This window comes from Mauremys mutica, chromosome 3 (assembly GCF_020497125.1).
Source record: "Mauremys mutica isolate MM-2020 ecotype Southern chromosome 3, ASM2049712v1, whole genome shotgun sequence".
Classification (NCBI taxonomy): Eukaryota; Metazoa; Chordata; order Testudines; family Geoemydidae; genus Mauremys; species Mauremys mutica.
The window spans coordinates 151,331,428-151,348,584 of NC_059074.1; the positions used below are offsets into that span (position 1 = coordinate 151,331,428).

Below are 17,157 nucleotides of genomic sequence, written 5' to 3' on the forward strand. Positions count from 1 at the left end.
GCCCCCACTTGCAACCTTGCCATTTGGGCTGTGAGCTTGGAATCTAGGATTTGTCTTTCTGACAATGGTCAATGCTGCTTGTTTCAGAGGAAGGAGTAGCCCACCCTCTCTAAATGCTGTTCAATGGAAGCAGATTCCTTCCTGATCTTCAATTTGTGAGCAAGTTATGCCCTGAAGCATGAAGGTTGTAGCTAAGGCAATGACTCTTGCTATTTGTTTGCTTTCTTAGTTTGCAGTCGGGAGGGCTGCCTGCATGTGCATGCTTTTATCCATTGCATCATCTACCGTCCCATTATCTACCTTGTCTGTAAGGAAGCTCATGCTATTAGGATGCAAAATATATAATTAAATGGTAGAATGCTAGGTGGGGCAAAGACAGCAGCATGCACCTTGGCCAGGAGGTCAGCCTAGATGACCATAATGGTCCCTTGAGGCCTTATAATCTATGAATCTTTGCCTGATGCATGCAACACCCACAAAAGCAACTTCCAGAAGTGGCAAGTTACAGCATCCTGCCCTAAGGGTGTGTTCACTTAATGAGTATTTTGATGTCATGTTTGTCTTGTCTTTTTTACTGGTTGAGTGTACTGTCATTCAGTATGGTATTGGGGGGAGCATCTGTGAAAACCACACGGAACTAGCTATCTCTCAACTTGCTCTTGTACATGAATTAAGCTTCGTAACAGAGCTCCTACTGTTTCTCTTATTAGCCTCCAGTTTCTCGCAATGATGATTTTCTCAGGACTTAGCTAAGACTGGCCAGCTCACTTCACATGTGAATTGCAGCCCCAGCAGCTCTTCTTCCAAACCTGGAAACTCTGATTTCCTCCCTGACCCTCCCACTCATCCCACATACTTGACCTCCAACAGCATTCCTTTGCTGGTCTTACGACCTTACATGTAGTTTCTCTCTCCCTCTCCACCCAAGAATATGATTCTGGTTGCTGCTTATAGAACTCCTTGTCTCGCTTGGCTGCCCCCTTGGTTGGAAACTCACCCTAAACATTTCCACATGGCTTGTGCTCTTCATGCACAGCTAACTTTTTTTTTTCTTTTAAACATTTTTGAAAAGAATAAAAATCCCCCAGCTTATTCTACCTTCTGCTGCTGGCAGTGACCTAGCCTTGTTACTGTTTGCGTTTCTTTTGTACCTTTCTGCTGCTGAAGTCTCTGTGGACCTTTAAATCTGTCAGCAGCCACTACCAGGCTCAGTATGCAATTTAGCTCACTGTTTTCACAAGTTTCCCAGCACTGAAGGCTTTCCAAATGAGCCATTGTGGGGCTGAATTAAAGAGGTATTGTCCCTGCATTGGGCGAGCTTAGCATGGGTGCTGCATTTACAGTTCTATTAGCCTCACAATGTCATCTTGTTATAGGACTCCTGAACACTTTCTCCTTCAAATATATATATTGCACACAAATCTGGCTGAAACATTGTTTGTTTGAAACTGTAAGACATGAATGGATGGTCTTTGTACCACACACGTGCGCTCTCTTGCTCTTGTTCAAGCACACACCTCTGCCACTTGTCTTATATGATCAGCACAGCTGGACCAAACAAAGCAAAATATGTTGGTGTGCTCTTTGGAATATTATTCTTTATATCCCACCAGAACCTATGGACTTTAACTGAGATTGGACCCCCATTTTGCTAAGTGCTTAACGTACACAGTAAAAGACAGTCCCTGCCCTGAAGAGTTTGCCGTCTAAATAGCCTGGGAAAAGGGGAGTATTATCATCCCCTTGCAGAAGAGGAACTGAGGCACAGAGATCAAGTGGCATGCCCAGAGTCCCACTGGAAACCTGTGGTAGAACTAGGAATTGAATTTCTGAATCCAGTGTAGTTTACTAATGACAAGGTAATCCTTTCTCTCTCAAAAATACTGTGCCAAACTTGCTGCTCTCATCAACAGATGAAGATATTTGCCCAGTTACACCAATGGTGAATTTGTCTCTTTGGAATATGTTGGTTTTTCCAACAAAAGGAGGGGGTTCCTTTTGTCTTTTGGTGGGAACTGGATGGTGCAGGGGAGTGGTAATGGCAAATGGATCCTTTTGCTCTAGGTTGCTGGTTCAAAACCGGCCTAAAAATCACTGGTAGTTTGGCATAGCTGGCAGTCTCTGGGGTTGTTCTGTTGGGGGTTGGTGCAGGTCAGTCTTGAAGTGTATTGGCAGGGCTGAGCTGGTGCTGGGCAGGATCCAGGTTGGTATTTTGGGCCTGGAAGGAGGTGCATTGACTCTATATAGACTTTTCTCAGAGAAAGTTTAGTGTCTGCCTTATTTTAGCCAGAGCAATGAGGTTTTTTCACTTCAACACTTTCATGACGCATCACCTTATATCGGGACGTGTCACTTCTTATTCATCAAATACAGTGATTGCTCCCACCTAAGTGAGCACAGGTGTAATGATAATTCACAAAGGAAGTTAGACACTGTGGTTGCTCGTCACCTCCCTGGGTCTGTTCTGCTCTAACTGGGGGAACCTGTAGCAGAATATGTGAACTTAATCAGTGGTGAAGGGGATGCAGGCAACACAAATCTTTACAGAGATCAGTTGTTACAGGGAGACACTAGGTCCTCTGCTTCTTTAATTGAGGGTGTGGGGCATGCTTGATGCATGTTCTTTCCACAGTATTGACAGGTATCAGTGCAACTGACTGTGTGTTTCATTTAACAATCCCAGGATGAACTGGATCTCACGGATAAGAACAGAGAGGCTATGTTTGCACTCCCGCCAGAGAAGAAGTGGCAGATTTACTGCAGCAAAAAGAAGGTACTATCTTTTGATTGATTTAAGTAGCTAAATAATAAACTGTTTGTGTATAAGTGTGTGTGGAGTTTACCCATCTAGATCTACACAGAATATGTGGTGGAGTGGTATAAAGGCTTTATTGACATGAGTTTGGGACAGCTTTCTTATGAGTAGTTGAAAGCATAGGTGATTTATGAAGGGCATCCAGAACCAGTTAAAGCCTTTATGCCTTACCACACCATAATGAATTTTTGCATATGCCATGTATGTTACAGGAAAAAAAATGTTTTTGGAAGTGGTTTTTATAGAATTTTAAAAATCTTTTATTACTTTAGTTACCATGAATCTAATCATAGAAGGCTCAGAGTGGAAAATACATTTTTAGGAACCTCTAAAGATATCTTTATATATATGTAATTATGTTGTTGCTGTAAAATTTGATATCTCAGGGCCCTCCAGACCAAGTAGAAGGTGGTGTATATCCCATTTGACACAGAGAGATCAGTTCATGTGAGTTTCTAGGGGTAACTTCCTCATTCAAATAAACAGGAAGGTTTTGAAATTGCTGTCAAAGAGAGAGACTAGAAGGATAAGGACTTATAGCTGATACCTACACTAATTCCCACAGGCCTCTGTCACTAGAAAAATAGGGGGTTGCGAGAGATGGCTGGATTTTTTTTTTCCACCTTTGGGAAATCTTTGAGAGACCTACTTCCAGGAGTAGAGCACAGGATATTAGTGTTGGTCCCCAAGAAGTAAAGAAGCATTTCCCTGATGATCTAGCACATGTTGGTTAAAGAGAAATGACTGGAAAGAGCAGCTTTGGTGTGTGTTACTACTTAAGCTTGTTTTAGTCACACCAGGAGATCTTAGGTTTTTGTCTTCTGGAGGCTGGTCCACAAGAGGATAACATTCTGATTATATCTGAGAGTAGAGTGGCCTCAAACACTAGACTCATGCTTTTAGCACTGAAGAGTCCAAATTCAAAGTCTGCAGATGACCCAACTGACATAGACAGCTGCAGCGGCACAGCACCCAGCAAACAGAGCTGTAAACAGGGGAGTTTCACTGGGAGTCCTGTTGGAGGAGCAGGTTTTTTGGGAAGGCTATGACCGATACAGAGGCAGCAGTGAAAGACACAATGAGGATGACCAGATGTGGAAGCTGCGGCATGTACATGATCCTGGACGGGGTACCTGAAAAGAGTTTCGTCTGCATGAAGTGCCACCTGATAGAGCTGATGGAAGAAAAGATCCGAGGACTGGAGATGCAGGTGGAAACTCAGGTTGAGTTTAGAAGGGGGTTCGAGCAGATGATGGAGCGAAGAAATGAGGCGGCTGAAGGGATAATCTCAGACCTGCAGATGGAAGCAGGACCAAAGAATTCTGAGGGAAGACTGCTGAGTGAGGAAAGTGGACGGTGGAAGCATGTAACTAAGAGAACCAGGCAGAGGAAAAGACAGGCCAGTGAAGGAGAAATAGAGCTCAAGAACAGGTTTGCAGAGTTGGAAAATGAAGAAGGGACACAGCAGGTGGTCACTGAAGGTGAGAGGGCAAGGAAAAAGAGAAGAGCAGCTAGCCCTACAGGAAGAGGGGAAGAGTCAATGGAGACAACACCAAATATGAGCCCCAGGAGAATCCAGGATGGGTTGCGGAGGAATTGCAAGGGCGAACAGGAATCGAGAGGACTTGCAGCCAGTGGGAGCAGGGGATAGACCAGAGAATCATACTGTCACCAGGGAAAGGCAGGTCTACTGAGAAGAATAGACAGGCCTGTAACTAGAGCTGATCCGGAGAACAGAAGGGTGTGCTGTCTGCCAGGTGCTAAGATACGGGATGTAGACCTGAGGCTGAAAAGGATCTTAATGGGAGCGGGAAAGAATCCGTTGATTATCCTTCATGTGGGAACGAATGATACAGCTAGGTTCTCGCTGGAACGTATCAAGGGAGACTATGCCAGGCTGGGGAAGACGCTTAAGGAAATCGAGGCTCAGGTGATCTTCAGTGAGATTCTGCCTGTTCCTAGAGAAGGGCAACAAAGGTGTGACAAGTGATGGTGATCAACAGATGGCTCAGGCAGTGGTGCTATAAGGAGGGCTTTGGGATGTATGGCCACTGGGAAGCATTCATGGACAGAGGACTGTTCTCTCAGGATGGACTTCACCTGAGCAGGGAGGGAAATAGACTTCTAGGATGGAGGCTCACCCAACTGATTAAGAGAGCTTTAAACTAGGAATTTGGGGGAGATGGTTGGGAGATGTCCAGGTAATCTCCACGCCGGAATTTAACACCGAGAGGGAAGAAGAAAAAGTAAGAGAGGATACAGCCATGAGCAGAAGAATGGACATAAGGAGGAAGGGTAGTGTAGATACCAGTCTAATAGGGATACTGGTGGTGGAATGTCTGTGCCTAACCAGATAAAGAATGTCAGTGAAGCCAAACGGCAAAAATTAAGCTGTCTGTACACTAATGCGAGGAGCCTAGGAAACAAAATGGAGGAACTAGAGCTACTGGTGCAGGAAGTGAAACTGGATATTATAGGGATAACAGAAACATGGTGGAATAGTAGTCATGACTGGAGTACAGGTATTGAAGGCTATGTGCTGTTTAGGAAAGACAGAAATAAAGGCAAAGGTGGTGGAGTAGCATTGTATGTCAATGATGAGGTTAACTGTAAAGAAATAAGAAGGGATGGAATGGATAAGAGAGAGTCTGTCTGGGCAAAAATCACATTGGGAAAGAAAACTACTAGAGCCTCCCCTGAGATAGTGCTTGGGGTGTGCTACAGACCGCCGGGATCTGATTTGGAGATGGATAGAGACCTCTTTAATGTTTTTAATGAAGTAAACACTAATGGGAATTGTGTGATCATGGGAGACTTTAACTTCCCAGATATAGACTGGAGGACAAGTGCTAGTAGTAGTAATAGGGCTCAGATTTTTCTGGATGTGATAGCTGATGGATTTTTTCATCAAGTAGTTGAAGAGCCAACAAGGGGGGATGCCATTTTAGATTTGGTTTTGGTGAGTAGTGAGGACCTCCATAGAAGAAATGGTTGTAGGGGACAACCTTGGTTCGAGTGATCATGAGTTAATTCAGTTCAAACTAGATGGAAGGAAAAACAAAAATACATCTGGGACTAGGGTTTTTTATTTCAAAAGGGCTAACTTTAAAGAATTAAGGAAATTAGTTAGGCAAGTGGATTGGACTGAAGAACTTGTGGATCTAAAAGCAGAGGAGGCATGGAATTACTTCAAGTCAAAGTTGCAGAAACTATCAGAAGCCTGCATCCCAAGAAAGGGGGAAAAAAATCATAGGCAGGAGTTGTAGACCAAGCTGGATGAGTAAGCATCTCAGAGAGGTGATTAAGAAAAAGCAGAAAGCCTACAGGGAGTGGAAGATGGGCGGGATTAGCAAGGAAAGCTACCTTGTTGAGGTCAGAACATGTAGGGATGAAGTGAGACAGGCTAAAAGCCATGTAGAGTTGGACCTTGCAAAGGGAATTAAAACCAATAGTAAAAGGTTCTATAGCCATATAAATAAGAAGAAAACAAAGAAAGAAGTGGGACCGCTAAACACTGAGGATGGAGTGGAGGTTAAAGATAATCTAGGCATGGCCCAATATCTAAATAAATACTTTGCCTTGGTCTTTAATAAGGCTAATGAGGAGCTTAGGGATAATGGAAGGATGACAATTGGGAATGAGGATATGAGGGTAGATATTACCACATCCGAGGTAGAAGCCAAACTTGAACAGCTTAATGGGACTAAATCGGAGGGCCCAGATAATCTTCATCCAAGAATATTAAAGGAACTGGCACATGAAATTGCAAGCCCATTAGCAAGAATTTTTAATGAATCGGTAAACTCAGGGGTTGTACCGTATGACTGGAGAATTGCTAAAACAGTTCCTATTTTTAAGAAAGGAAAAAAAAGTGATCCAAGTAACTATAGGCCTGTTAGTTTGACATCTGTAGTATGTAAGGTCTTGGAAAAATTTTTGAAGGAGAGGGTAGTTAAGGACATTGAGGTCAATGATAATTGGGACAAAATACAACATGGTTTCACAAAAGGTAGATCGTGCCAAACCAACCTGATCTCCTTCTTTGGGAAAGTAACAGATTTTTTAGACAAAGGAAATGCAGTGGATCTAATTTACCTCGATTTCAGTAAGGCATTTGACATGGTTCCACATGGGGAATTATTAGTTAAATTGGAAAAGATGGGGATAAATATGAAAATTTGAAAGGTGGATAAGGAACTGGTTAAAGGGGAGACTACAATGGGTCATACTGAAAGGTGAACTGTCAGGCTGGAAGGAGGTTACTAGTGGAGTTCCTCAGGGATCAGTTTTGGGACCAATTTTATTTAACCTTTTTATTACTGACCTTGGCACGAAAAGCGGGAATGTGCTAATAAAGTTTGCGGATGACACAAAGTTGGGAGGTATTGCTAACACAGAGAAAAACCGGGATATCATACAGGAAGATCTGGATGTCCTTGTAAACTGGAGTAATAGTAATAGAATGAAATTTAATAGTGAAAAGTGCAAGGTCATGCATTTAGGGATTAATAACAAGAATTTTAGTTATAAATTGGGGACGCATCAGTTGGAAGTAACAGAGGAGGAGAAGGACCTCGGAGTATTGGTTGATCACAGGATGACTATGAGCTGCCAATGTGATATGGCCGTAAAAAAAGCTAATGCGGTTTTAGGATGCATCAGGCGAGGTATTTCCAGCAAAGATAAGGAGGTGTTAGTACCGTTATACAAGGCACTGGTGAGACCTCATCTGGAATACTGTGTGCAGTTCTGGTCTCCCATGTTTAAGAAGGATGAATTCAAACTGTAACAGGTTCAGAGACGGGCTACTAGGATGATCCGAGGAATGGAAAACCTGTCTTATGAAAGGAGACTGAAAGAGCTTGGCTTGTTTAGCCTAACCAAAAGAAGGTTGAGGGGGGATATGATTGCTCTTTATAAATATATCAGAGGGATTAATATTAGGGAGGGAGAGGAATTATTTAATCTTAGTACCAATGTGGACACAAGAACAAATGGATATAAACTGGACACTAGGAAGTTTAGACTTGAAATTAGACGAAGGTTTCTAACCATTAGAGGAGTGAAGTTCTGGAACAGCCTTCCAAGGGGAGTAGTGGGGGCAAAAGACATATCTGGCTTTAAGACTAAGCTTGATAAATTTATGGAGGGGATGGTATGATGGGATAGCCTAATTTTGGCAATTAATTTGGCAATTGATCTTTGATTATCAGCGGGTAAGTATGCCCAGTGGTCTGTCATGGGATGTTAGATGGGTTGGGATCTGAGTTACTACAGAGAATTCTTTCCTGGGTGCTGGCTGGTGAGTCTTGCCCACATGCTCAGGGTTTAACTGATCACCATATTTGGGGTTGGGAAGGAATTTTCCTCCAGGGCAGATTGGCAGAGGCCCTGGAGGTTTTTTGCCTTCCTCTGCAGCATGGGGCATGGGTCACTTTCTGGAGGATTCTCTGCAGCTTGAGGTCTTCAAACCGCAATTTGGGGACTTCGATAACTGAGACATAGGCTAGGGGTTTGTTATAGAAGTGGATGGGTGGGATTCTGTGGCCTGCATTGTGCAGGTCGTCAGACTAGATGATCATAATGGTCCCTTCTGACCTTAGTCTGAGTCTATGAGATCATATTTGCCCTGCTGCTGCCTGCAACTTATTTTTTTTTTCTGTGAATACATTGACGGCTTCAGTACCTGAGGTTGTCAATCTGGACTCTTTTCTTGGCACAAAAATTACAATGGAATTAAAAAAAAAAAAAAAAAACCTCAAACCAAAAAAGATGTTTTGCATATGAGCAGCTCTCAGCTGAAACCTACCACCCAGGAAAAGTTGTTGATGATGGATAGTGTATTAGTATCTGAATGCTAGCTGTAATCCATGAAGTACCAAAGAACCTCTTCGGCTCTGAGAATTCCATACACCTATTCTGTTCGGTGGCTTGCATTATCCTTCCTGCTGGTGGATAGAGCTTGCACGTGGAGAGAAGGTGCAGGCTTCTGTGATTAATGTCTGCCTTACGTTTTTGCTGGCAGACTCATCTGGCTTTCTCAGCTCTAGTGGGAGAGGATCTATTTGTAGTCATCTTAGAGAACCACACATTCCATCTCCTGGACCAGCCAGCCACACATTCCATCTCCTGGCAGGAAGTTGCAGACTTTAATGTATTTAATACGTTGGTTGGATTCACTACATTACACTTTTTTTTTAAGGCAGTAGATTTGATATGAGAATTCTGAAGATGTCCGGAGTTAAAGGGGCCACACACTGGAAAATCTTTATACTGCACGTACAGTGCAACGTCACTTATCCAAACTCTAGGTATCTGAAATTCCCTGTTAACTGAAACAAGGTCCTGATGCCACGTGACCTTTAATTACATTGTAAATACTCTCAATTATCTGATGTTCTTTGCTTTTCCCTCCATGACCCTCCTGTCTCTCCCTAAGGACTGTCAGAATATCAGTGCTGATCTCTATCTTCTTCTCTCTGGCTGTCTGTATCTAATCTAATCTGACTATCCTACACTGACAAAAGTTTGCCAGTAGGGAGAGAGAGAAGTTGAAAATTCTTGGTGGGAGGGACAATCTAATATTAGACATGAAGGGCTCAATTCTCTAATCTAAAGCACCCTGTCAGGAACTCAGGATATGCCCTGCAAGGGAGGTCTCACCCTGCAAGGTGCTGAGCGCTCTCCATTCCCATTAGTTTCATTTAAATCAAGGTGGAGTGTTTTAGGTATTGTGACAGCCTGACAGAGATGCTGTAAGAATTATTTTGGGGAAGTTCTATGGTCTATGTTATGCAGAAGGTCAGAGTAGATGATCACAGTGGCCCCTTCTGGCCTTGGAATCTCTTAATCAGGAGTTGAGGGCATTCGACGCCTTGCAGGAGGAGTGAGCGGTCAGTTCTGAGTAGGTTGTGTACTCTGAAATTTAAGTGTTAAGAAGTAAAAATTGAGGGGACTGTTCGCATACATTAATCCAAGATGCTATTTCCAGTCTAAGATGAATGGAAGGTCAAAGCTCCCAAATTTGCCTCAAAGTCTGTGGGACCCACTGACTGTCTTACGTAAACAAATGCCCTTTACAAAAATGTGGCTCGTGCATCACTAGAGGCACTTTGTTAATTTGTCTTGACAATTGTAGTTTGTATTTAATTATTTATGGTGATGGTTGCTAAGGTGCTCGTGAAAGGTCATTGCGGTACACTCAGACCTCATTACAGCCTGTCTTTCACGTCGTATCATTGTTGAGAAATGGGGAAAGGCAAACTTAAAAAAAAAAAAAAAAAGGGAGGCCTGAGCCAAACTTCACCAACCCATGCACTGCAGGACTTGAAGACATTCAAATCTGGATCCAAATATTTTGGTTTTGGAGCCGGTCTCTTATTTCAGATAACTGCCGATTAGCAAATTTCTATAGTAACTAACCCCTCTGGCTATCATGGTCCTTTTGAAACTAGGACCTCTAGTAGTACTAAATGCTGATACTCCACCCCTTGCAGAGGCGGCACCAGCGCACCAAGCGCATGCCTGGGGCAGCAAGCCACGGGGGGCGGCCTGCCAATCGCAGTGAAGGCAGCAGTCAGGCTGCCTTTGGCGGCATGCCTGTGGGAGGTCCACCAGTCCTGCGGTTTCAGTGGTAAATTGGCAGTGGGTACGTCAAAGGCGCGGGACCGGCGGACTGCTCAGAGGCATGCTGCCGAATCCATGTTACCAGTGTACTGCCTGCAGGTGTGCCGCCGAAAGCCGCCTGACTGCCGTGCTTGTGGCGACAAAAACATGGAGCTGCCCATGACCCCTTGAGCTAAAGGAGTAGAACCTCTACCTCATCGCTCTAGTCAACTCTTATACTCTGTTGTGGACCTACCACAGGAGGTAGACAAAGACCCACTCAACCCTGGCATGAAACATTTGCATCTTTCTCATGCCTTTGTATCCACTCCTTCAGAATGTTATGTGGTGATCGATACAGAGCTGATGCTAACGCACAGGACTGTTTTCCTTTGTATTGAAATGAATCATGATTCAGTCTCCCTTGAAGCTCTTCTGACCCAAATACCAAACTCTTGCCTTAGGTCCGCATGCGCTCGCTCTCTCTCTCTCTCTCTCTCTCCTGTGAACATCCACTGGGGTCAAAGGGGGATGTTTGTATTGACTGATTGCATTTTATGATACCCTCAACTCATTCATATAGCATATGCTGCCTTTGTTCACTGTGTGCATCTCATCTGCACATCAGTGGAAGTCAGGACTGCTGTAAGACTATTGACCCAATTCTGTAATCCCTACACATATAAAACGCACACCCCTGCTGAATTTCCTGGGAATTACTTGTTCGCAGGGGAACTACAGATCAGGCTCTGTACAGTGCAATCAGATTATATTTTAAGCAGTAAACTTTCTGGTACCACCAATGCTTAGAAAAATGTTAGCATTAATTTTTTTCAGGTTTTAGAACATTTTATTTGCATATTAAAAAAAATTGTTCATTCCAATAATTAAAATCATTTTGAATAAAAAAGGGCACTCGATTAACTGCATTTTACAGTTTGCAGGACCGTGGTACAGCTTTGCATTTATTTGTGTATTGTTGCTTCACCAGAAGAGCCATGTGCACGTGTTTGGTTGAAAAAGTTATTAATTTTAAAAAGTCATTGGTTAAATTATTTGACTGTTACTTGGCCAGCTCTTATGAGGATTCTATAAGGGCCAGACGGTGTGAACTGCTGAGAAACTTCAACTCATACTGATTTAGAACATTCTGCACTTCACACAATCAGGTTTTAATGTGCCAGTAATATCCTAGTGCCTTCTGCACAGTCTCAATAACACAAGGCTCTTAGACTTCTTATTGCTAGATACACAAGTGAGGTTATTTTCCTTTCATTTCCCTTGCTGCCTCCAGAGAGTAATTTGTAAACCTTCAACTAACCAAATTTCAGCGGTAGGTGAGTATATTTTGGGCACTTGAGTGGATTTTTTTTCTTTTCATTTTTTGCTTTGAACTAGAATAAAAAGCAAATCTGTTTCTCAAAGCAACAGATATGTTAAACTCTCCTTGGCTGGCTGACTAGCTGGGGCTGTTTCCTTGTTTGTTTGACTTTTTTGTGATAAAGGCTGGTTCTTGGCTGAAGCAAAAGTGTCAGGAAGAAGACTTGTCCTGGAGTAACTCCTGTGATTTCAAGAGACTCGTTTGTGATTTATACCAGAGCAGGTGAGGAGTGAGGAGAGAATCAGGGCTTGAGTGTTGAAGGATTAGCCAGTCCAGTCTAGCTCTGCCAAAGGAGGCACTCATGTCTGAGGGAGCCTGCAGCACTTTTAATCCTCCAAGTGGTGACACTTCCCATATTGATACCTAATCCTCTAGAGATGGAGAGGCCATTCTTCAGTGACAAAGGGGTAACTGAGAAGCCACCTGAAAAAGCTGCCAAGGAGGCATTCTGTGAAACCATGCTGTGCCTGCCAAAAACATAGCGTTTGAGAGAGAGCAGAATTTGCTCATGACTGCACTGTTCATGGATCATTTATTCCTTTATTTATAATATTTTCCTATTCATTTATTTATCTGTCCATTGCTGATTCAGTGAGGGTGACTTTTTTTTTTTACCTTACTGCTATCCTTCATGTATATGAAATGATGTAGTCTAGTAGAGTCAGCCTGAGATTAGGAGAAAGGAGCCTATTGACTCTAAACTTGGTCCTGCCATTGATTTACTGCATAGAACTGATCAAGTCACTTCATGTCCCTATGTCTCAGTTTCCCCATCTGTAAAGTGGAGAGAATGATGCCCGCCTAACCTCACTGGTGAGGGCTGAAAGTTATTCATTGTACAGTTCTCTTCTGTAAATTGCTGTATAAGGGCTAAGCACCACTAATTCTTAGTTGTGTGTGTATATATAAACGTAGATGTTCTGAGAGAAACTTCACCTATAGTACAACTAGTCAATATCATGGAAACATCCTGTTTTCCCCTCTACAATATGCACACCTTGCCCAAAGACTATAGAGGTATTTTGTAGCAGAGTCCGCAGATATTCTCAAATCTCAGTATTGCTGCTCAGCCTTTCTGGTGTAAAAGTCTATCATCCTGGGGTGTTAATTTGGGAAGGGATCCTGCAATGAGCTGTGTGCTCTTTGCTGACTGTTAGGAATGAAAGGCACTTAGTGCCTCACAGGGTCAGACCTTTAGTTTTAAACAGTATTTGCTGCTGGCTTTTTATAGCCTTTCAGTGCAGTGTCGCAAAGAGTCCCAGTCTGTACCCATGCCGTCCGTCTAACGTTAATGAAGAGAATGTCTAAATGTTTAAAGAGAGTTTCTTTTACCACTCGAGCTTTGCCCTTGTGGTTTGTGTTGTCAGCAGAAATCCTCCATAAAAATGCAGCATGATATTGTGCAGCTGGATGTAGAGCTAGAGGCTTCTGTCCTCTGCCCCCACATCCAGGCCCAGATCCATCCTTAGTCTCAGCTCTAGCCGGAGTCCCAAATCCAGCTCCAACTCCAGTCCAAACTGCAATTGCTGCTCTAAACCAAGCCCCAGCCTACATTCATAGAGTATTTTGTCCTGGGCCATGCATGTCATTTTATTTTATTTTCTGGTGTCTGCTGATGAAATTGGAGCTGTATTTGCAGCTTTTGACATATGTAGGTAAGAGTGGAGAAAAATGATGTTAATGAAATCCGTCCTCCTTAGCCCTTAGGTGAAACCTGGTGAACTGATGGAGGATCCAGCAAGCTGTGTTTGCACCCTGATTGGCTGATGCTGAGAAACCAGATAGAATATTACTTGTATTCATTTCTCAGTTTAAAAGTGAGCTGAAAGGCTGTTTCTTCTCAGGCTCTGAGGTCTTGTCTCCCTGTTTCTCTTGCTACAGCTGATCTCATCGCTGATGTTTAAGGCAGAACAGGGAGCTTTGTGTTAGGTACACCATTGTTTGCAGCAAGGGAAAGTGTTCATTTCCTTTAGATCCCTCCCTCAAACATCTCTCTTCCATGAGACACTGAAAGGAAACTCTCTATAGAAGCAGAGAGAGAGAAACTGGGCCTTCATCTGGTCTCATGTAGGGACACTACACGCCAGATGAAGGTCTCACCATTGTCTTGTCTGAATGTGGGTTTTTGCTTTTGTTTTTCTTTCTGATTCGGATTATGAATCCCTTGGGTCAGGAGCCAGGGTTTCCTTTATGTTTGTACAGTGCCAAGCACATGGTCAGTGCATAATCAGTCATGACAGCTTTCAGTTACATTGTTTTCAACTCTCTTTTGGAGACTTTATTTGAAAGTCTGTTCATAGAATCTGTTACCTACTTAGGATCTGAAACATATTTTTATTGTGGATTTATATTTGTAAGGGGTATTTAATCTCCCCTCTAAGGGTATGTCTACATTGCAGTGTAAATCTAGGGTTTGAACTCGGGCTGTAGCCTAACCCCCCTTCTGTCTACACAGATTACATTAACCCAGAATCCCAGGACCCCATGGGGGTGGAGGGTCAAAGACAGAGGCAAGCCAGGACCCAAGGTTCAAGCCCTATTGCTTTGCAGTGTAAATGCAGCACCACTGGACTTGTACTAAGGGAGTCCGCCAAAAGTATCCCACAATTCCATGGGTCGCCTTGTCAAGGTGGTGGACCTCACGTTGTCTCACACTGCATCATGAACAAAGGGCTAGAGTGGCCACATTTTGGGAGGGTACTAGGAAATCTGAGATATGAGTGGCTTGAGTCAGGCCTCATAATGCAGTGTAGATGCTGAAGCCCCAGGTTGGGACCTCTGGTTCAACAATTCTTACACTGGGGTTACAGATTGGTGTAGATGCTCAAGCATCTAATGAACCCAGAGTCTGCTAACTCAAGTTCTACTAACCCTGGACTTATACTGAGGTGTAGACATACCCTAATGCCCTTCTTTAACTTTGTTCTTCAGCACTCAGTATCTGGTGCAATTCTAATGAGTATCTGATATGGTACAATACTTGAGAAGCGCTTTATTAGGAACCCCAGTTAAGCAGAGCTTGATGGAAGTGCAATCGCTTTCTCTTAATTATGAATATTGTGCCTTTTAAGGAGATGGAGCTACCTTTCTCCAACTAGTGGGACGATCTAAATACAGAGTAGCCCTGCTGCTAAGGCAAGAGCTACTGGTAGTTGGTTGATTGTGCCCCAACTGAGAGTCAGGGGAGCTGGTTGAGTGTGCAAGTGTAACACACTGGCTAAGTGTATATGATGTCTTGTATCTGACGTGTGGAGCAGCTACTGACAAGACGAGCCTCTTACATGTGTCGGGTCAAGTTAGTTACTGCTTTAGCGGAAGTAGTTTGGGCTTATGTTTTGGTGCCAAAGGTGCCAGGTTGTCTCCCCACTGACTCTTCCTAAATTTGTTACAGAGGCTTAATGCTTCAGTCTTGTAAGTTTTTAAATAGGAATGTCACATGGGGCCATAGGCCAGACTAGGGGAGAAACTGCTTGTAGGCAGGTCCCCAGAAGCCCCACCTAGAATTCTGGCAAGAGTGAAACTGTGTGTGTGTGTGTGTCTTGCATTCACCCTAGCTGGGATTCATCCATCATCTCCTGAACCATTACAAGGAGATCGTCTCCTTAAAACAGACTGCAACTTCTAGTTCCCCTTAATTCTCCTCCAAGTGCCTGGCTTCTGCAGTCACTCTCAGCCAAAATGGTGCATTGCTTATTCAGTTTAGGAGACTGACTGAAAACCAAGTCTGAAATGCAGAATTTCACAAAATAGGGTTCTCTGAAAGTAGTCTTGCATTTCAGTTACTGTTGTTCAGAGAAATCTCAAGGTACTGGCAAGTCACCAAAGAGAAGCTGTTGCCCTTTGGAAACAGCTGCGTTCTTTAGCTGGAAGTTTTCAGAATGCCAACATCCTTAGAGTTAACTTGCTATTTTCCTTCCAGTATCTGCTGCTTTTCCCCTAAACAGAATGATTTAATACTCCAGTTAGCTGAGATGATTTGTTAGCCCAGTACTGTTCCAGAGCCACACCAGTCTCTCTAATCTAGATATCACGACATGGCCTCCAGAGAGTTACGTGATGTAACTGAAAGTGGAATATAAATCAATGAGTTCAGCTATACAGGTCTATGACAAGCACAGAACATGGATAGTATGGCTGTCCATCGTATCGGAGGATGATGTCACAGCACCTCATATGTTCTTTTGTTGCTATATAAAAGACCACATGTGCAGCACTAATTCATCTGTTCATTGGAATGAAATGTACAAGTAAGAATCGGTGGTCCATAACTTCTCCAGCTCTTGCATCTAGAATGTTGAAGATTTTCAAGAAGAAAAGCAAAGAGGTCACAATTACTATATGATGGGTGACATTCCAGGGCCACTTCAAACAGAAATAACGATGTTAATAGTGGCATAAGTTAATGTACAACATATGCTGTGTATTGCAGGTGTCAGAATTTCTGCAATATGGTTAGGCCCAATAAAAAATCAACACAAATCAATATCTGTTTCCTCTCTTCTTCAGCTTTTGGGATAGCATTCTCAGAGCAGTAAAAGGATTTGTCCCAATTTCAACTTGGTGAGCCTAGTGTACAAAATGTTAAGGTGCAGGAATAACTTTTGGAGTTCACATAACACATTCACCATGTCATTCCATTATGGCTCAGTGTAGGGGTGCTTGGGCCTGATGCACTTCTCTCACTGGTGTAACTTTATTGACTTCAGCCAGGTATACTCTTGATTTAGATCCGTGAAAGTGAGAAGAATCAGACCATTGTGTCAGCAAATTGTTAGATTCCCATAACAACCTCCTGATGTGAAAATTTGCCCTCCTGGGCAAATGGTTAAAGATGTTTACTTGAAGAGTTCGCTACAGGAGACTTAGTGTTGTGTCACACTCTTCTACACCATTCGCTGGGAGATCTTGAATGCACCAATTGCATTGTTTTGTTGGCTCAACGTGGGGAATTGCTGCAGCTGATGGCTGAACTGGTTGGGCAAGAAGAGAGACGCATTGGTCTGGTTATTAACCTGGATAAACTAAGTCACTGACATTACCATCAAGCAGCCTCCAGCTCCAGCTTCCAACCAGTATCCAGATAGGGCACTGATCAGGTGGTAACTATCAAATACTTGGGGAAATGTCAAAGACCGAGCTGGAGAAGGCTTGAAAGATGTAGAAGCTTGTATAGCAGCAGCTACTACCATGTTCTGGGGTCTTTAGTAGCCTCTGTGGGAATGTTGTGACATCAAACTTGTGATGAAGCTGTGGATCTAAAGAACTACAGGTATATCAACTCTGTTGTAGGGCAGTGACACGTGAGTGCTGAGGAAGGCTAAAGAGTGGCAGATTGACATTTTTGATTAATAGTCTT

General features: G+C 43.2%; 1 protein-coding gene across 4 annotated transcripts in view; it reads left to right on the top strand.

Annotated features, from left to right (window-relative positions):
- Window positions 1-17,157, top strand: part of DAAM2 (dishevelled associated activator of morphogenesis 2) — a 257,533-nt gene that overhangs the window by 131,994 nt on the left and 108,382 nt on the right. For all 4 annotated transcript variants that reach the window (XM_045009137.1, XM_045009135.1, XM_045009138.1 and 1 more), the window contains exon 3: window positions 2,684-2,773. In XM_045009137.1, the coding sequence (XP_044865072.1) occupies window positions 2,684-2,773 (90 nt within the window). The remainder of the gene's footprint in view (window positions 1-2,683; window positions 2,774-17,157) is intronic.